Here is an 18,165-nt window from a genome sequence, read left to right as displayed (position 1 = left end):
CCCTCCCCATAACTGCACAGAACAAACACGAATAGAGAGTGTACAGAAATAACATTATAAAAGCATAGCTTTCAGTTTGGATGATTTTCTGGGGTCATAAATTGAACCTTCTTTTGCTGAAAAGTGGGATTAGATCAGTTGCTTATTTCTGTATTGTCATTTCCCCCTGAATAACTGTTGTTCTTTTTGAATCTAAAATAATAAAAAAAAAAAGCATCAAAATGTTGGATAAGGAGCCACCCTTCTTTGTGGATAAATAGAAGAAACAGTACAACTCTTTTTTTGAAGTAACAGAACTGAGCAAATATGACCTACCACCCAAAACACATGCCATATGCACGCTGAGTGGAAGCTGAACTATGTAGAAGATGGCTTTCACTTAGAGTCTAAATGCAGCTGCAGGTCATAGGTACCAGACAGTGGAGGACTCTGTGTGTATGAGTCTGTATATGAGCAAAAGTAGACAGAAAGAAATAGCCAAAACCTAAAAATGTAGCTAGAAAGATATTAAGAACCTAATCCTGAAAAAAAGAGTAAGAAGTAAGAGTAAAATAAGAATTTTGGGGCACCAAATAACATGTTCAGTCATTGATTTTTTCTCCAAACAGAAGTAACCCCACTTCCCTCAGCCGCTCCTCATAAGACTCTGTGGCAACTCTGCCTTTGATTTTATTTGGAATTCCCCCCTGTGCATGCCACCATCCATTCCACACAGTGTTGGTGGGATACTGAAGAGGCAGTCTGCTTTCAAACTTGTAATACAAAAATGTTGAGGATCAAATTCTGTTCCTTCCATGTAAATATGGAAGGGCTCAACTGGAGCCACTGAATTATTAAGGGCTTATATGAGTGTAAGTGAAGGTGGGATCTAGCCTAGGATTTTTTTTACTATAGAAAGTGCATTCTTCCTTGCAGCTATTGGGTGATATGGTGGGGTTTTTTTAATAAGAACATTTGATGAATTAATTCATAATGTGCAATAGCTGCTGAAGTATGTGAAAGATCCTCACAAGAGTGTGATCGAAGAAGTCAGAGTTGCTCTGATCTTCTCTTGCCCAAGTATTTGAGAGGTAGTTTATGCTCCTGCTAGCAATGTTCAGTATACCAGATACCACATTAGTTCTATAATAATAAATGGCTGTGGTACCAAGCACACATTAAAATTTCTGCAGGAGTCAGACAGAAAGTTCTTTGCTCCTTAAAAACGTTCTCTGGGTCCACACAGTTTTTAAGGAGTTTCCTCATTGTTGTTTGGTATGATAACAGCTGTAGCTCTTCCTGCTCTCCCTTTCTGCTGTCACTTGCTCTGCATTTGGGAGCAAGTTTTAGGGAGTGAAGGCATGGCTACCGCCACCCTGAGATTGTTCAGCATAAGAGCAAAAGAAAAGTCTTCTGCAGCAGGATGCTTCCTCTCCATCTCCCTACTCTCTTCTTCAAATCAGCTGTTGATTAGCCTCTCTAAGATTTTCATAACAGGTTTTTTAGTGATTGTAATAGCTTTGCATTAGTGACATAGGAAGACCTTTTTAGGCACTGGTATCTTGAAAGCTTCTAGCAGTATCACTCCGCACTTACATGAGGCCAGAAGGAAGAACTTAACCAGCTGAGAAGCAAGTTTTCCATTCACACTCTTAAGGTACGAAGAAGTGCACAACACACTTTACTACACAGTTGCTATGAAACAGAGATCTGCAACTCTAAATAGCAGCTGTTGTCTGTGTGATGAAAATACATCCTTTATTTCTTCTTTAGACAGTAGACAAGTTATTTTCACTGTTTAATCAATACAAACATCGTATCTGGACTTTTAAGGTTTTCTTAGCCTGTTGGTGTACTCACTGGAAATGTCAACTTAATCACACCAGATGAAACAGAAAAACTGGGTTTTTTCCAAAGCTGATTAATTTTTTTCTGTTTATTTGCATATCCTAAATAAACACTTTGGTTTGCTGGCTCCAGAATTCCTCTTATATGTCTAAAAGGTCTATTCATTAGAAAAGTTGCCCTATTAAATTGGTTGGTACAGACAATGCTTCTTCTGTAGCCTTGGAGGACCGTTAGGACATAGCATATGAGTCAACCCATCTGGATCAATTTTTAAATGCTAAAGCAGCATCAACCTCCAGTCCTCCATGGTACAGTTGGTTCGTGCTGACAGGTAGGAGATGCCTTTTTTCCTGCCTTTGGTCAGGATCTCTGTACATTTTATGACATTAAGACAGGGTATGTTCTTTCCACTTGAAGCATCCACCCATTTTCTAAACCATCATCCCACAAAGATTTGTATCACCTATGGATGCATGACTAACTCCACCCATTGGAAACTCTCTGCAAGACCCACTTCATCGGAATTCCAACCTAGGAGATTTAAGGGGGATTTCAAGAAGATTATATGTTGAGTCTTGAATTTCATAAGCATAAGGACTATATTTGCCTGAAACAAACCCTTTATAGAGAATGTTTTCAAGCACTTCGCAATAGGAAAACTATTAAAGTGTTAAATGTGATTTATTATTAATTGTGCTATATAGCACAGATGGTTTCAGGCTATATTTACTACCATAGTAACTGCATTATAAAATAAATAGAAGATTCTGTACTTCATGAAAAGACATATGAAATGAAGAAAATTGTAAATTTAGAAGAACAGATCGGATAATAGAACAGGAAAATTACCAAATATATATTTACTTACCACTCACTATACTTTCCTTAATGAGCAAAAGCAATCAGAGAAAAAAGCACTTACCAAAAATTATTCTCTTTAGGTAGAGTATTGTTGCATGAATGTTACTATCCTACATGCCATGAGCAATCTGTTAATTGAGGTCTTCTTGAAAGTGGGCACCTGTAAGTTCTCATCAGCACTTTTCAACATTAGAAAAAGAACTCTAATTAGATCCGTGAGTACTGTATTTGGGCAATATTGTGGGAGTGCAATTCAAAGCTGTGCCTGAGCCCTGGAGGGTAAGAAATCATAGCTGTAATCCGCTTATACTTTGGGAACTGGAGAGCCCTGAGTCCATAGCACCACTGAGGGAGCAGGGCTTCCCCATCAGAGCAAAATAAACTGTGATTCCACGGTTGGCCATGCCCCTTCCACTGCTCCTCACACCGGGCTTACAGGAGAATCCCCGTGGACAATGTCTCCCATTGCCTGTGACAGGGCAGTTCACTAGTGAAGGCTTTTATTTTTTTCACCTATGAGAAGAAATGAGATACAGCCCTTGTTAGCTGTATATCTAACAAGAATTCATGGAGGTATAAACCTTTGCAGAACTGGCAGAGGGGATAAAAGCTAGCAGGCTCAACTATGGGAAACATTCATTGTAAAGCTAAGAGTTGACCAGCAGTACTTCATGAAGAGCTGTCTAGAAGAAAGTGACAAAACAGCAGATCCCTAAACAAGTATAACAGCTCAATCCAGTATTTCATCGTTGTACCTGAGGATGTCTTAAATTGTATTGCTATGGCACTGAATTGTCTTAGGAGTGAAATACCATTTCTGTATTCATGTTTTCCTTTTTAATATTTGTTTTAATCTGTTTCAACCTTCCTTCTTTTTGCTCCCATTTTGGCATCTCCCACATGACAGCATAAATATTTATTTATCTTTAAAATTCAGTTAAAAATTCAAACCATGCAAGATATTGCTTCAAAGTATGTAATCTGGTATGTGAGAATATCTCTTCAAGCTTCACAGGTATTTTCTTCAGCGGGAAAGACAAAATCCACAAGGACTTGTCCTGTTGTGGAACATTTGACAGCTTGCATTGGTAGTGAATAGGTAAAGACAGTAAAAGATGATCTGGCAGCTGGTGCTGAAAATGATACATAATTTGAGTTACTCTCATTTTTGTAAAATGAAACTGAACTTTTTTTTTTCCCCAACTAACCTTCAGTCAGTGATTATTTATACCATGTGGAAAACTGAATATAGTATGAATGCATAGGCTTTTCATAAAAAAACTTAAGTAAAAAACCAGCATGGGCTTAGCAAATCACGTAATGCAACTGAATAGAACATCTTTTTAAATATGCGTGAAATAAAAAGTGTTAGTAACATAGTTGGCATTTAGTTACTTCTTCATTACCTAAAGCATCAGAGGTAAGACTTAGAGAAATATCTATTATTCTTTGGAAAAATTACTAATATTTTCAGTTAAAAGCAATGTATTTTGACACTTGTCAGTAGACTGCCATCATTTCAGGATTTTTGTGACGGTGGAAGTCAACGCTTTGTGCTGATTTCTGTTCCAGCGGCTGGCACATTGGCAATCCCCTTGAATCACTGAATGTAATGAATTGTACACAGAGTTTTCAACGAAATATTTGACAAAAATTGTGTCCAAACTGGTGCAAGTTTCCTCAAGAGTTCCCCAATACATGGTGCAATTTGAGAACAAACACTCTTGCCAGAAAAGCTGCTTGTAGTTTGGGTTTTCAATGACTGCAGCTATGGGCTTGTTCAGACTTCAACTAGCTGTTAATCTCTCACTTAATCCATGATCTACGTCTCCTTTTAGGATTGGTGGAGCTGTGCCGACAGTCTTCTCCTATTTTTCGGAAGTGCTTGCTCGGGAGAAACGAGGTGAACACCTGAGTTGGCTCTGTATGTTTTGGATGATTGGAGGCATCTACGCTTCTGCAATGGCTTGGGCAATAATTCCTCATTATGGTAAGAAAAACATCTCCTTGTGATTTGTAGCTCTTCCAGTATGAAAGCAAAGCTCTTAAAGTATAGTTTAAAGAGGGGACTTCATGTCTGTTCTCAAAATACTGACCGTGCTGTTAAGAAAAAAATTTATTCCTTTTGGTGGAAATAATGGGAATAGCTTGTACCCTAAATAACAAACAATATATTAAAAGGCACAAAAGTTAACCAATACCCATGTTTAGTCAGATTCTCTAAATTACTGAAAACCTGGACACATGAAAATATAATTGGTGTTATTGTTGAATCTGGAGAAAATAGGTGATGTGGAGACTTGCATCCGAGAAAATAAATTTTAAATTGCTGGATGTCAAATTTGTGCTCGCTTTGTTTGTTTGTTTGATACAGAGATAAGATGTCAATTATACATTCTTGAGAAAGAAAAGTAAGGACTATCTTAAAGTTTGCAGTGCTAGTTCTGAATATAAAGCTGTGCTGAATGTTTCATTCTTAGTAGATCTTTTTAGTGTTGTAGAAATAGAGAAATGGAACAGAGTGCACTTAAATGCTGTAGGGGTGAATGAGGGCAAATAAGACAGAAAGATTGCAATGGCTGAAGTTATACACACATGCAATATAAGTCACTTTGTGAAAGAGCCCTTTACTGCCCTGACATGGTTAAACATTATGTGGAGGTACAGATTCAATTCTTAGTCTCTTGGGTTTGCCTTTTAGAAGAGTTAAGTGCTCACGGGTCTCCAGGGTTGCTGAGACTGCTCAGGGGTTCTTAAAAATCAGCCTCTGCAAGCATTTCTCCCTGGCACTCCTCAAGACAAGTAAAGCAGCGTTGTGAGTTAGCTGGCATCCAAAGCAGCTTTCGTTAGCCAAGCAATGAGGTTTATCGCAGCTGGATTGTGAAAGAGAGGAGGACTTCATAAGGTTTGCCCAAAGTGATTGGAACATTTAGCAAGTGGTAATGTCCAGAAATAAATTACAATCGTGCAGACTAATCAAATATCTAGACTGTTGCATTAAAATTAATTTTAGAGTCCAGTACACACAACCTGAATCTATGTCTTCAACCTTGCCTTTTGGCTTTGCATTGCTGGAATCAAAGAGAGGAATTTTTGCTGACAAAGCGCAATGTGGATAATTTATTTATTTTCCAATTAGTAAATTGCTCTGGATGCCAAGTACTTTTTGCTTTCCTATGGATTTTTATTTTCTTTATCTTTCAGTGGAAAATGCAAACATTATGACAGACTGATTTACATAGGTTGTCTAATTTCATTGGAGATTTTATAAATAACTCAATAACCTTTACTGAGGTGCTTTTAAAACATCACATGCCAGTATATCTCAATGAATACACTTCCTTATACCAAAGCAGTGGCACTAAAGGGAATAATTTTCTTCTTTCTTTAGTAGTGGAAGAATATCAGCAACAAAAAGCCATGCCACACTGATTTTTTTTTTGTATGTCCTTCTGCAAAAATATTTATGAAATCACTTAACACAAAAGAATGTAAACCCCAATTTTAAAAGACAGTATTCTTCAGATATAAATCACTCTCCTTGCAGTATTTTCAGGAAAGTTGTAATAGCTAAAAGGAGGGTTAAAAAGCAAGCTATAAACAACAGAAACAATCCTTTCTCAGAGGAAAAGAAGTGGATTTATACACCATTTTGGCAAAATTAAACAGAATGTATTTATGGGTTTTAATGAGGTCTTAAAATTGTCTTCACTTTAAATCAGACTTTTTCATTATGTTGTGAAGTTTAAAACCTGTGTCAGTTCCTAGTACAAACAGGGAATCACCCCATCTCAGGACCAAGGGCAAACTGCTTCATTGTCATGATGCTGTGCCGAGCTCTCAGGCATTGCCAAGGGCTCCCAGGGGAAACGCAGCTCTGACACTCGGGAGAGCACAGTCACACATTACTGTACCCTCCTGGAAACACTCCAGGCCAGGTGAATACCAGCGCAGGTCGCTGCACCATTTGTATCACGTGTGTTCATGAGGAGGCTGTTGTAGTAGTATTTTATCTTTTACAATTTCTACATGGTTACCATGGAATTATTTTGCCAGAATTAAGGAAAGATACAGGTTTTTATCCAAATTACTTCCAGTCCTTCTCATCATTCACATCTCCACCAACCAGGAAGCAAAACATAATTATAAACAAAGCAGCCCACCCACTTCTAAGGCTCATTTATATAGTGCATAGGGATTTCTGAGGTCTCTGCTTCTCACCTGAAGAGTAGACAGAGTTGATTTTTCCCAGCTGAATTCAGAAGTTACTCAACGGCAGTGAATGAAGTTGCATCTGTTGCAAAACAATAAACTGACATTGAGCATAGTGGAATTATTCTTAAATGAATAGAAAAATACCAGGCCAACAGAGTAGAATAATTTCATAGATTTTTCTTCTCCCTCTTCTACAAATGTATTCATTTCATTTGTATTGCTTCTTACATAAGCCACTTTAAAAAGTCCTATATTCACAACCAGTACATGTTATCTAGCCGAAGGCAGACAGTGAAACTGTACAAGTTTAGCATTTGAACATTTAGCTCTATCTTTCTGTGAGGAAACAAAGATTACATTCTCCATATTTAACAGTTTATCTCTGTTTCTGTTCAAGCAGCACAGGAGCGTCTGAAACCTGAGTAACGCTCTGAAACACAAAATAAAGGGAAGCTAACAGTTGCCTTGGCATCAGCATGCTGTTAAGAGAGGAATCTGTGTGATGTAGTGCTGCAGTGACCACGTATGGAAAGGCTAATACCACCTGGAAGACAAGCATCTCTGTCCCAGGGCTTCTTGAAGTCTATAGCTGTTGGCTTTTGTTTGAAAATTGAAAATGGATGTAGACTTGTTCAGGGTCTCTGAAAGAGAAGTTCAGGTCATGGAAAAGCTATTAGAAGAAACATCTGCAGAGAAATGCTTCTAATTGCTGCCAATTAACAAAGTCCCAGATTAGGCTGCTACAAAGAAAATGCACTACTTAGGTCAGGTTGGATAGGAAGGATAATTACTGTTTTATAAATCATTTTGCAAATGCAACTTTAAATTGAGCATCATGTTTCAAGGTAGATTAATTCAAAGACTCTCAAATGCATCAAATATGTATTACCATATTCTTTAAAAGGTTCATTTTTCACAAATAATGAAGAATCTTAAGAGTAAGAAATTACATTTCAGTTTAAAATCCAGACAGTGATATATTACCATTTTGTTACATCAAGTTTATCTGCTAGTCTGAGGATAGGAATCAAAAAGAATTATGCAAGTTTTTCTAGCCATTTTAGCCCTTTAAATAAAAAAAAAAAACCAAAAGAAAGTTATAAAATTATCAGTTAAAAAAAAAAAAATTGTTGCCTGCCATACACTTGCATTATTTTAAAAATCAATCTCTATTTTTATTGTGCCGTATCTCCAAACTAAAAATCAGGGGAAGCTGGATAAGGGTTTCAGTGTATTTAACCTATCAGTTTTGGTATTCCGTCTAGTTTTATGGTTTGCATATATGATGCATACAAGCTTTTTCTGGCTTCATAAACTACAGAAAAACCTTTTGGAATTCACAACATTCCCTAGAGTATTTTGCTTAGTGACAAACAAATATTGACTTAATTGATTTGTAAATCTTATTCCTGAATAAGAAGGGGAATACATGGCTGAAAAGAAATTAGATTGCAAGGCAGGGAACTGGAGGTGATGAGAAGTATGACCAGGATGGTCCAGGTGTCCAGGCTGCTACAGCATAAGCTGCATTTGAAGTCTGAAGCTTTCCCCACACTCTAGCCCCCCATTTCTGGTATTTACCAGGGTAGAGAGGGGACAACCATGTTAAACAGCTTTAGTGAACAAATCTTCACGGTATGATCAGAGGCAGAGACATTACTTCCATATATATCCATTAAATTCCAATCAAATTTGGCTAGATTATTCACTAAAAGACTACAAAATTAATAATACAGAATCAAGGAAATAGGAAACGTTACTTTCTAACAGACTCAAGGGAAAAAGCAAACTTAAGTCTTTAGTGTAAGCATTTTATTCAGACCAGTGTAATCACATAACAGATCTTCATCTAAACTATTCATTTGTCATCAGTAAAGTCTTTTTTCCACTTAATTGAGGACCAGCTACTTGTGTTCATAAGAGAGGTATTTAGCACCATTCAGGGAACACAAATTTGGAGGAGAAAGAAGTGGAATAAGAAATCTAAGGAAAATGCTTTCAATTTCAGAATAGAAGATTTATTGCCTAGCTGTAATGTGTCTCTCTAGGTACGAGTAGGAAAGTATTAACTTGCCCGCTATTTAAGCAGATTTTTTGATTGCATCTGCAAACAACTGGTATTTTGTCCTGTGAATGAAAGAGGACATTACAAATGATATTTCTACTCCAGTCATTAGGATTTTACTAAACTAAGGAAAGCAATTTTTTCTGAATATTTACTTTTTAAAGTTTTTTTTTAAAGATAATAACTTTTTTACAGTAACACAGAACTTAAAAATGCAGACATAGAAGTGTCCAAACAATGGCCTCACACTTGACTTGCAAAATATTGTATTTAAAAGATAAATGGTAAAATCTATTTTAAAAATGTTTAATTATGTCTCCTACTGGAAATTTTGTATCCTTTTCCTGGTCTGTAAAATATATTTGCTCCTACTTTTCTCTGAAGATCTTTGCCTTTTACTTTTCTCCTGCTAATATCCTTAAGTGAGTTTAAATGGCAGAAACTGGGATTTAGTCTAGATAGGAAAGAAGTTAAGTTTTAAATACAGATGTAATAAAGTACTAACATAAACTGCCAAATGTGGTTACAGAATCTCCATCACTGGAGGTTTTTGAGGGCACATCAAACCACAGCCTGTCCTCAATAGTTTAGGAGCACGCTAAATTCACCAAACCTACTACTGGAGACCCGTTGCTTGTTCTTAATTCTACTTTCCATAAGTAGGTAAGTCTCTTCATTATGCAGAGGAGTCCATAAATGGCTTCTGTTTCTAACTGAGTGTAATTGTGGTTAGGGTGGAGCAATCTGTTTTGCTTTTGACTAAGTGGCTTGCAAAGTGGCCTGAAAAACATTTCTCAGTTTATAGCAGAAGATTGTTGAGGTGAAGCAGATAAATTCACCTGAAGAAATTAAATTTACTGGCAATCAAAAAGATCTTTTTGTCACCTTTTTGTAGGTGGCTCAAGAGTATTTTCTGTAGTATTTTCTATTGTCATGTTTGCTTTGTTCTTGTGTCATCCAGTTGTAGATAAAAAAGGTAAACATATCTTCAAAACTGCAATAAAATCCACTTCTGTATGAAACCATTGTGATCTACACTGTAGTAAAATAGGCAAGGAGGTAAGCAGAGCTGCAAGCAGGAGCTATGCAGGTGAGGACATGGAGAGCTACTGGCTCACTGTGCATCTCAGAGCATGTGCAGCACCAGACAGTGTTAATGGAGGAGTTAATCTCTTAGCCTGCAGCAGACTAAACTGAGAATGTGATGGACTAAAACTGTTCAGTGGCAATGAAGTCAGAAAAACTTTTAACTCCCTTATTCTACCTTTTTTTTTGGGGGGGGGGCTAAAGGATTTCTCAGTGGCACATGGCAGCAGCAGTATTGGGATAAAAAATCCTATGCCAATGCCATGTATTATCAGTGGGGTTATAGGGCATGGTGAGTACTTGATTAGCAATAAAAGCAGAAGGATCTTAGGAGCCATCCATCTTCCAGCACTTCTGATGAGCAGAACTGGACCCTTCTGAGTGGTGGGAGCTGCAAGTATGGACGTACAGAAATTTCAGTCTAGCCTGCTGGTCTCCTCCCATTAGGAGGAGACAGGAGTTTATTGTATTAGCAAAGTGGATTCAAAAGGTTAGTCTTCTGTGGTGATGATTATTCCAAGATGAATGCCGTGAAACAGTTGTTCCCCAGTACATAAATGTTACATGATATATGTTTTAGATAATATAAGAAAAAAGTGGAGCTTTTTCTGTTTGTCAGCATTTATTTTTGTAGAAATTAAAAGGTTAACGAACAGCTTTGTTAAGAAGATGAAGGACTAGAAGCCGGATTTTTTGCTAGCAGCTTGTATAGGCTACATATTTTTCAACAGTAACCCATGAACTTGGGTGTCTCAAGGTCTAGATCGGGATTGTACCTGGATGAGCATAAAAAATTCTTTATTACTTTGAAAAATTAGGGACTTAACCTCATTATTACTTGTCTGTGGAAGAAAACACTATTAATTACTTTGTTGAGATTGTACAGATTAATATCTGTAAAGCGTCTTTAGACACAATTTGTCTGCTCAAATCTATGTTTCAAAGTGTCAAAGTTGATGCTGTAAATATGTGGCTGTTAGTTTTACAGATATCGCTGCATTTTAAATATTTCTTGTAGTGCTTCTAAATTCTGAAATGTATGTTAGAGGTGGATCTGAGCATCAGAGGAACCGCTTCGTTTCACTCATGGCTATTTCATCAGCTGCTCCCAGCATTTCCTCAGCAGCAAGGTGCCCAGCAGCTTATAAATGTATTATAAATCATAGTTTCATCTTAGGGAAAGGGTCACCAAGTTCCTTCTTCCACCTTTCCTTTGCTGTAGTCCCCAGAGAGCACTTTGACTATCTCTGATGCAATGCACCCATCCAATCAAAAGACCAGGATGCACTTACATGATTTATAATAAAAAGAGCCACACTTGACTGATTTCATATTGCTGCATCACTGCAGTGACTGTGCCCAGGGAAAGGAACTATATTCAGTAGTCATATCTACAGAGATGATTTACTGCAGTTCCTTGTACACCAACACCTGATTAATGTGAGTTGGAAATAGGAAAAACAGTTATGTGATGGCTGTTTGGTTTCCTTGTTTGAAGTTGGAACATGCTGAAATAGGATGCCATCAATGATTTAGTCATGCAAGAGGTGCATCAGCAATGTCTTCTTTAATCTTGCAGAAGGCAAATAGGAGAAAAGCATGATTAGCTGCAAAGGGAAAAGGAATAAACTGCTTACTGATGATAAGACAAAAAGTAATGAGCTGAAATTTCTGTCAAGGGGAGATAGTATAGATAATGAAAAAGACTTTCTAATGGTGTGTTAGTTAAGCATCTGAAGAAAACTGCTATGGAAGCAGTGATCTCAGTCACTGTAAGTCTTTAAGAAAATATTAGATGAACATATTTTGAGAATATTGTAGGGGCCATCGTTGATTCTGATTTGGAGCAAGTGGATGCACTGGATGCCCCCTCAATGTCCCATCCACCCCTGTTCTCAGGGAACTATTAAACAGATGTTGTTGCTCCAGTGGGTGCTGGGGTAGGCAAGAAAAGAGCAAATGAAGAAAACAAAGAAAAAAGGAGGAACTAAAGAAAGGGAAGGAAAGGGAAGGGAAGGAAAGGGAAGGAAAGGGAAAGAAAGGGAAGGAAAAGAGGAAAAGGAAGGGAAGGGAAGGGAAGGGAAGGGAAGGGAAGGGAAGGGAAGGGAAGGGAAGGGAAGGGAAGGGAAGGGAAGGGAAGGGAAGGGAAGGGAAGGGAAGGGAAGGGAAGGGAAGGGAAGGGAAGGGAAGGGAAGGGAAGGGAAGGGAAGGGAAGGGAAGGGAAGGGAAGGGAAGGGAAGGGAAGGGAAGGGAAGGGAAGGGAAGGGAAGGGAAGGGAAGAAGAAAAATAAAAAGGAGCAGCATCAGACATTCCCAGCACGTGTGGGAAAATGCCTGTCTATCAAATTATTCTAGTTGGTAGCTCCAAAAGGAAGACAGAAGGTTTCTCTAATGAATAACCCTGCACTGGTAGAAAGAGAAATGAAAAAGTCTTTCCTTCTTTAATCTTGAAAATTCTGGACTCTCAATTTAAAAAACATTATTTTTCTTATTTTTCTCAAACCTTTCCTTACTAGTCTGCCTTTTCATGGTGGTTCAGAACAAATCCAAGCCATGGCAGCAGCTGCTTTGGAAAAAGCTGAGCCCAAGGCTCCATTTTCTATTACAGAGTAGCTTCTGTTCTCTGCAGAAGATCTCTGAATTTTATTAGTTGTGCAGTGCAAAGAAAGGTGCCAAAGAAGATGGCCTGGGGAAGAGCTACATATGTCTTTTCCCAGTTGTAAAAAGCCCATGAATACACTAATAAATCTGCAGAATTTTAAATCAAATTTTTTTTTTTAACTTGGAGGAAACATTTGATCCAAATTTTAAAACCAAGAGCAGGTCTTCAATTTTGCCTTCTGTATACAATTGCCTTTCTGATACATCTTCTGTCTTCAGAATCCATGAATCTATGGATACCCTAACCAATGAAAAATACTGTTTGAGATTTAAAAGAAGTTGGAGCTTATTAAGATTGAATCTGCATTTGCTATGAGACTGTGTCATGCTGAACAAATGGAATAGATCAGACATAAAGGCATCTACTACGTAATGCAACATGTGTTGATCTGTTTTGCACTCCACGAAGAGGCAAAATGATCCCCACTGTGCTGTGCTTCCCCCCATACTTAGTGCACTTCCATTAATCTGGTACTCTGCAGGCTGAAGCGATATCTATACTTTTTAAATCCGAGTTAATTGAAGTGGGTACGAGGCAGTTTTAATGTTAACTTGAGTTATCAACTCCTACTTGCGAATTGCTCTTCATTTGAAATAATCCTATGAAATTAGATTATACTGAATGTGTATACTTTTAAAAAATCTTCGTCTTTAGGAACAACAAGAATGACAGAACACAGCAGAATTTAGAACAGCTGCTTATGCAAATCCAGCCAGGAAAGCAAAACAAATCACTTTGTTTATCAGTTTGCTATTTTCTGTGCCCTAATGCAGGGTTTTATATGGTCATTTAAATGTTTATATTTGCAAACGTTAGAAGCTTAAGTAGCTTTTAGTACATCTACTTAATGAGCACTAAAGATGCTCATTAGTGAGCTTCAGATATAACCTTCTCCTGGGCTCTTTAGGTTGACTGTGAAAGACAAAATTTGTTTATTGAGAGGTTCAGTAAAAAACTAACAAGTTGTTTTATGAGCAGAGAAGTTATGAGGCCCAGTTTCCGAGGGGTTTCTGTCAATGTCCCTGTGACCCCTCTCTCTCCAGTCTTCCCCTATATCCCTTACAAGGCACCATGGCAGTACTTTAAGTTTCCCCTTGCTTTTTCCAGATCCCCTTCTGCTATAGTCTCTACAGTTGCCCTTTCTTGTCCCTAACACCAGTGCAATAAGAAACACTCAGCTTCCCACACCCTCACCATGCTCCCTGCTGCATTACAGCCCTGCTCCGGTCTAGCTGCTGTCAGGGAGGAGGCAGCATGTTTTGGCTTCGGTCAGACTGGTGCCAGAGCCGATGGATGGCGCGGCCACGGTGTGGTCCCAGCCCCCAGGCTGGCCACAGCATCCCTGAGGGACCGCTGGCTTCTCTTGCCTTTTCCTCTGTTCTCTGACGGGGTCTCTCCCCTCTGCCTGGGCAGTGCATTTCACGGTGCTTTGGAGAATGTAATTATCTTTGAGACTATTTCTTCCTGTCAGGTTTGGCTGAAATAGGTCAATGGCTTTAAATGATGCTGGTGGAGGAACTGACAGACAGGTGAAGAGACTGTTGCCATAAACATCACTGTCTAATGCCATAAACATCATTTTCCACAGAAACCTTCGTTTTAATGAAAACTCAGTTTCACACAATGAATTGGCTTTGAGTATAAATTAAGAAAAATTACATCCAAGTTAATGAAGCTGCCTTAGAAGTCTGGCCAGTGGCCGGCCATCAGAAATGTCTGCAGAGTCAGGCATAACCCTTGCTTTTCACTTCCGGAAACAAGTAAGATGCTAATCTGATGAGATTCGTTCTTTGTTCAAATTTTTAATGTCAAAAAGACAAAAAAGGTTTTGGTTTTGTGATTGGTCTGTAACAGATGAAAAATTCACGTAATTTGTACAGATGGGCAAAAGAAGAGGTCACTGGTCTTACTCTATGATTATTCAGATACATAAATATATTAATTTCCTCTGGAACACAGTACAAGAGTACAAGTTTGTCGACCATACTTCCATATTGTTTGTCTGGTTTATAAAACTGTCTACTCTGAAGGAGTTAGTGATTGTCCTTTTAGTAATAATTTCTTTTCACTTCAATAATATATTCTGTCTGTAGATTGGTTATACAACTGGAATATCATTTTTCAATTTGCAGTGCAGTTGCCTTTAAAATAAAATGAACATAATCAATTGCAGAATGTCATTGGATTTCTTTTTCAGGAAGCTTGTTTATACTTTTCTTCAAAGAAAAATATTAAATGTTACTTTTGAAAATCATGCCTACTTCAGTGAAAGTAATTCGATTAAGGTATATTCAATTATCCATGTGTATCTGAGTATCTGAATACAGCATCTGACTATATTCTTTCTGCTCATATTTATAGAGGAGGGACCTGTACAAATATATGGGAAAAAACTGATCTACCTCCCCTATGGTGTTTGTCTGCTTAATATTCCCAACACGGCTGTATTTTTACACTTTCCAAAGATGCCAGCAGAAAACAGTATAAAATGAGCAAAGAGAAACAGCAAGATTTGGTAGTGAGGGCTCTGGGCTGAGGTTTCAGTTCCTGATCTCCTCAGCTTTGATGCTGGCCGAGGTGAGGAGATGCTGCTTTCTACCACTCTCTGTTCCTCTCTTGCTGTTTGAGTCTGTATTATCCTGTTTCCTTTCTAGTACAGGGGCTATTTGTTTTGGGGCATTGAAAGTTTTGCCCCCCCTCCTAGTTGTTTCCTGAAGGCAGCATCACCATATAATAAAAAAGTGAGGAATCACAGCTAAAGAGATCAAGGTAAGGCTTTTAGATTGTTTTATTTTCCCACAGGAAACTTATGTATTTCAGATATAAGCATCTGACTCCTTCATGATATCTGGATATTCTAGACTCTGTAAGGAAGTCATGAAGCTTTATAAAAAGAAAAATAGAATCTAATTCTCTGTTTATTTAATATATCATATTTTCCTTGTTCGCTTTGATAACTACATTTCAAACACTGCAACTGCCTCTCCGTAAGCAAAATCCACCTCCCCACAACCACCACTTGGATAGCTGTGATAGATTATAACTGAGGGTCGTTAGTACTTGATTTGTGAGTGCAAGTAATATTTGTGTTGGAAGTGTTTGACCAAAGTTTGAATCCAGGACTTCTGACCCATGGTTCACAGTATGTACAGAAAAGCGCCATGTATTCAACTGACCAGGTTTGTTTAATAGACTGCTGTTAGATTAGAAGATGATTCTTAGAATGCACATCTGATCTAATTATTAGATCACATAAACTGCCTGTTTAGTCTATCTGTCTCTCTCTCAGTGATAGGATATTGCTCCTTTTTGTTTAAAATAAAAAAAAAGATAAGAAGAGATAAATTAAATAGCAAAAAAGGAGATGAGACTTAAATCACAACACTGAAATGCTCATTAAAAAAAAGATTTTTCTTGCAACAACTTTTGAACAAATAAAATATAATAAATTTTGAAAGAGTTTCTTGAATTGCATAGATGCTCTGTTGTTACGCTGCAGCAGCATGCGAAAGGTAAAATGCACATCACTGGTAAAAGACATGTCCTCTCTGTATTCTTCAGAAAATGTTCCAGCATTTCAATGGTTGTTTTGTTCGTAAAAGTTAGGCTAGATAAATAGGCGCCATTTTCTTTTCATAAACTGCACTGTTTTATTGTGCCTTTTTCTGATTGTCTTTTTTGATTAATTGCTTCTCTTTTCTTCTTCACTGTGAGCCCATCGTTTAAATATCCTTAGTCCAGACGCACATAAATCACTGGAAGTCCTGGACCAGGACAGGAACACTTACATTTTCAGTTAGCTTCCACATTTAACAGCTGCTGTTAGTAGTGTCTACAACAACTTGTCACACCAAATATAATGCAACTTGTGAGCTCAGAGCTATGGCTAGGCCATGGAGGGCACCACACAGAAATCTGTAGAGATCACTGTATCTGTGTTTTGCATATTGGTAGGACAACAATATAATCAGATTTTGTTGCAGACAAGTGTTTTCTTTCAGACTTGGCTCATAACGACTGCTGCACAGGGCATTTGGCAATTTTACATTGTCTACTTATAAAAGTGAATTTTGTCTGCTGTTGATGATTTACTCTTACTGTACTCTTTAGCACTGTCCAAACAGATGTTTCAAACTTCATTAGTCAACCATTTTTCAATTCTTAATTAGGTGTAGTACAATAAAGTAGTGGAAACCACTAAGTACATGTAGGAGACGAGAGGTAGAAATCTTTACAAGAAATCAAAAGTAAGGTCATACAAACAAAATTTGAAGCACGTTTTAGTGACATTTGATTGCAGACCCTCAATGTTGACACTGATCATGATATTTTTAAGCTCTGACAGCAGTATCTTTTAACATGTGCTCTCCCCCACTATTTTTGACATTAGTTGCATCTGCTTGATCTGTCATCTCTGGAAAGCATGACATGGCCTTTTCTTCTTAGACTGACGAGCCTGTAAGTTATGATGTTGTCAGAGTCATGGCCAGCAGATTTTACCTCTTTGTTTTGCGGATTGTGAAGTGCCTTCACTGAACAGCTGCACAGAGCCAGACCCAAGTGAGGGCTTTGCAGAACTGCATGAGTACATAAATCTCCGGGGCCACTGACTCAGTCAGCCAAACAGTCAGATCAATTATGTACCACAGTGCTTGTAATGAGATTTTTGATGGTATCAGCTAAATATTAACCCTTGGTGGCCTATTCTGGGTTGATTTTTTTAATATGTGAGTAATTAGAATATCATCTTTCCAGTTCTTCAGTCTCCATTCCCCTTTGGACTATAATGTGAACTCAGTGTAATTATTGAATAGATCTTGCTTGTATTGGAAAAATACATTTTAATTTTTATGCTCACTTTTTAACTCATTGTTAAGCTAAGAAAATTCTTAGACCATTCTTTGATTTAGTTTTCTTTCCAGATGCTGCCAGCTACTGCTGTGGTTTTCAATAACGGGGATTTCATAAAATGCTTCTAGGCTATATGCCCATAAAAATAATTAAGACAAATCAATCTTTCATCCATAGGCCTTAGTTAGCCATGTAGGACTCTACATATCCATTTGAAAAATGTCTAGTGGTCATTAAATTCAGGAAGGTCACAAACCACTGACCTATTGCACCTCAGCACTACTTTTGATTTTTTCTGACTCCATAGTATTACAAAGGCATCAGGAAAATTGCAAACGTATGTATAAAAGAATCTTACATCCAAGCACTTACAGCAAGCATTGGTTTCCATAGGACTGAGGAGGGTGCCATATGAGTCCTAATCTCTCTACTTACAAGCAGATGTAGATCTATATCAGATCTTTAACAAAAAGGAGAAAATTTTCCAAATCCAATTTAGGTGCAGAAATGTGTCAAAAGCAGCCATTTATAGGGAAATTAAACATTTGAGCTTTTGATTACAAATCACAGCTCTTCTCAAGTTTTGCATCTGAACCCT

General features: G+C 37.7%; 1 protein-coding gene across 3 annotated transcripts in view; it reads left to right on the top strand.

Annotated features, from left to right (window-relative positions):
• SV2C (synaptic vesicle glycoprotein 2C) overlaps positions 1-18,165 on the top strand; it is a 124,309-nt gene that overhangs the window by 64,258 nt on the left and 41,886 nt on the right. For all 3 annotated transcript variants that reach the window (XM_076362022.1, XM_076362023.1, XM_076362024.1), the window contains one exon: positions 4,527-4,678. In XM_076362022.1, the coding sequence (XP_076218137.1) occupies positions 4,527-4,678 (152 nt within the window). The remainder of the gene's footprint in view (positions 1-4,526; positions 4,679-18,165) is intronic.

Source organism: Aptenodytes patagonicus, chromosome Z (assembly GCF_965638725.1).
Source record: "Aptenodytes patagonicus chromosome Z, bAptPat1.pri.cur, whole genome shotgun sequence".
In the NCBI taxonomy this organism is placed as follows: Eukaryota; Metazoa; Chordata; class Aves; order Sphenisciformes; family Spheniscidae; genus Aptenodytes; species Aptenodytes patagonicus.
Note: the sequence above shows the minus strand (reverse complement) of the source record. Positions and strands in the feature narration are given on the sequence as shown.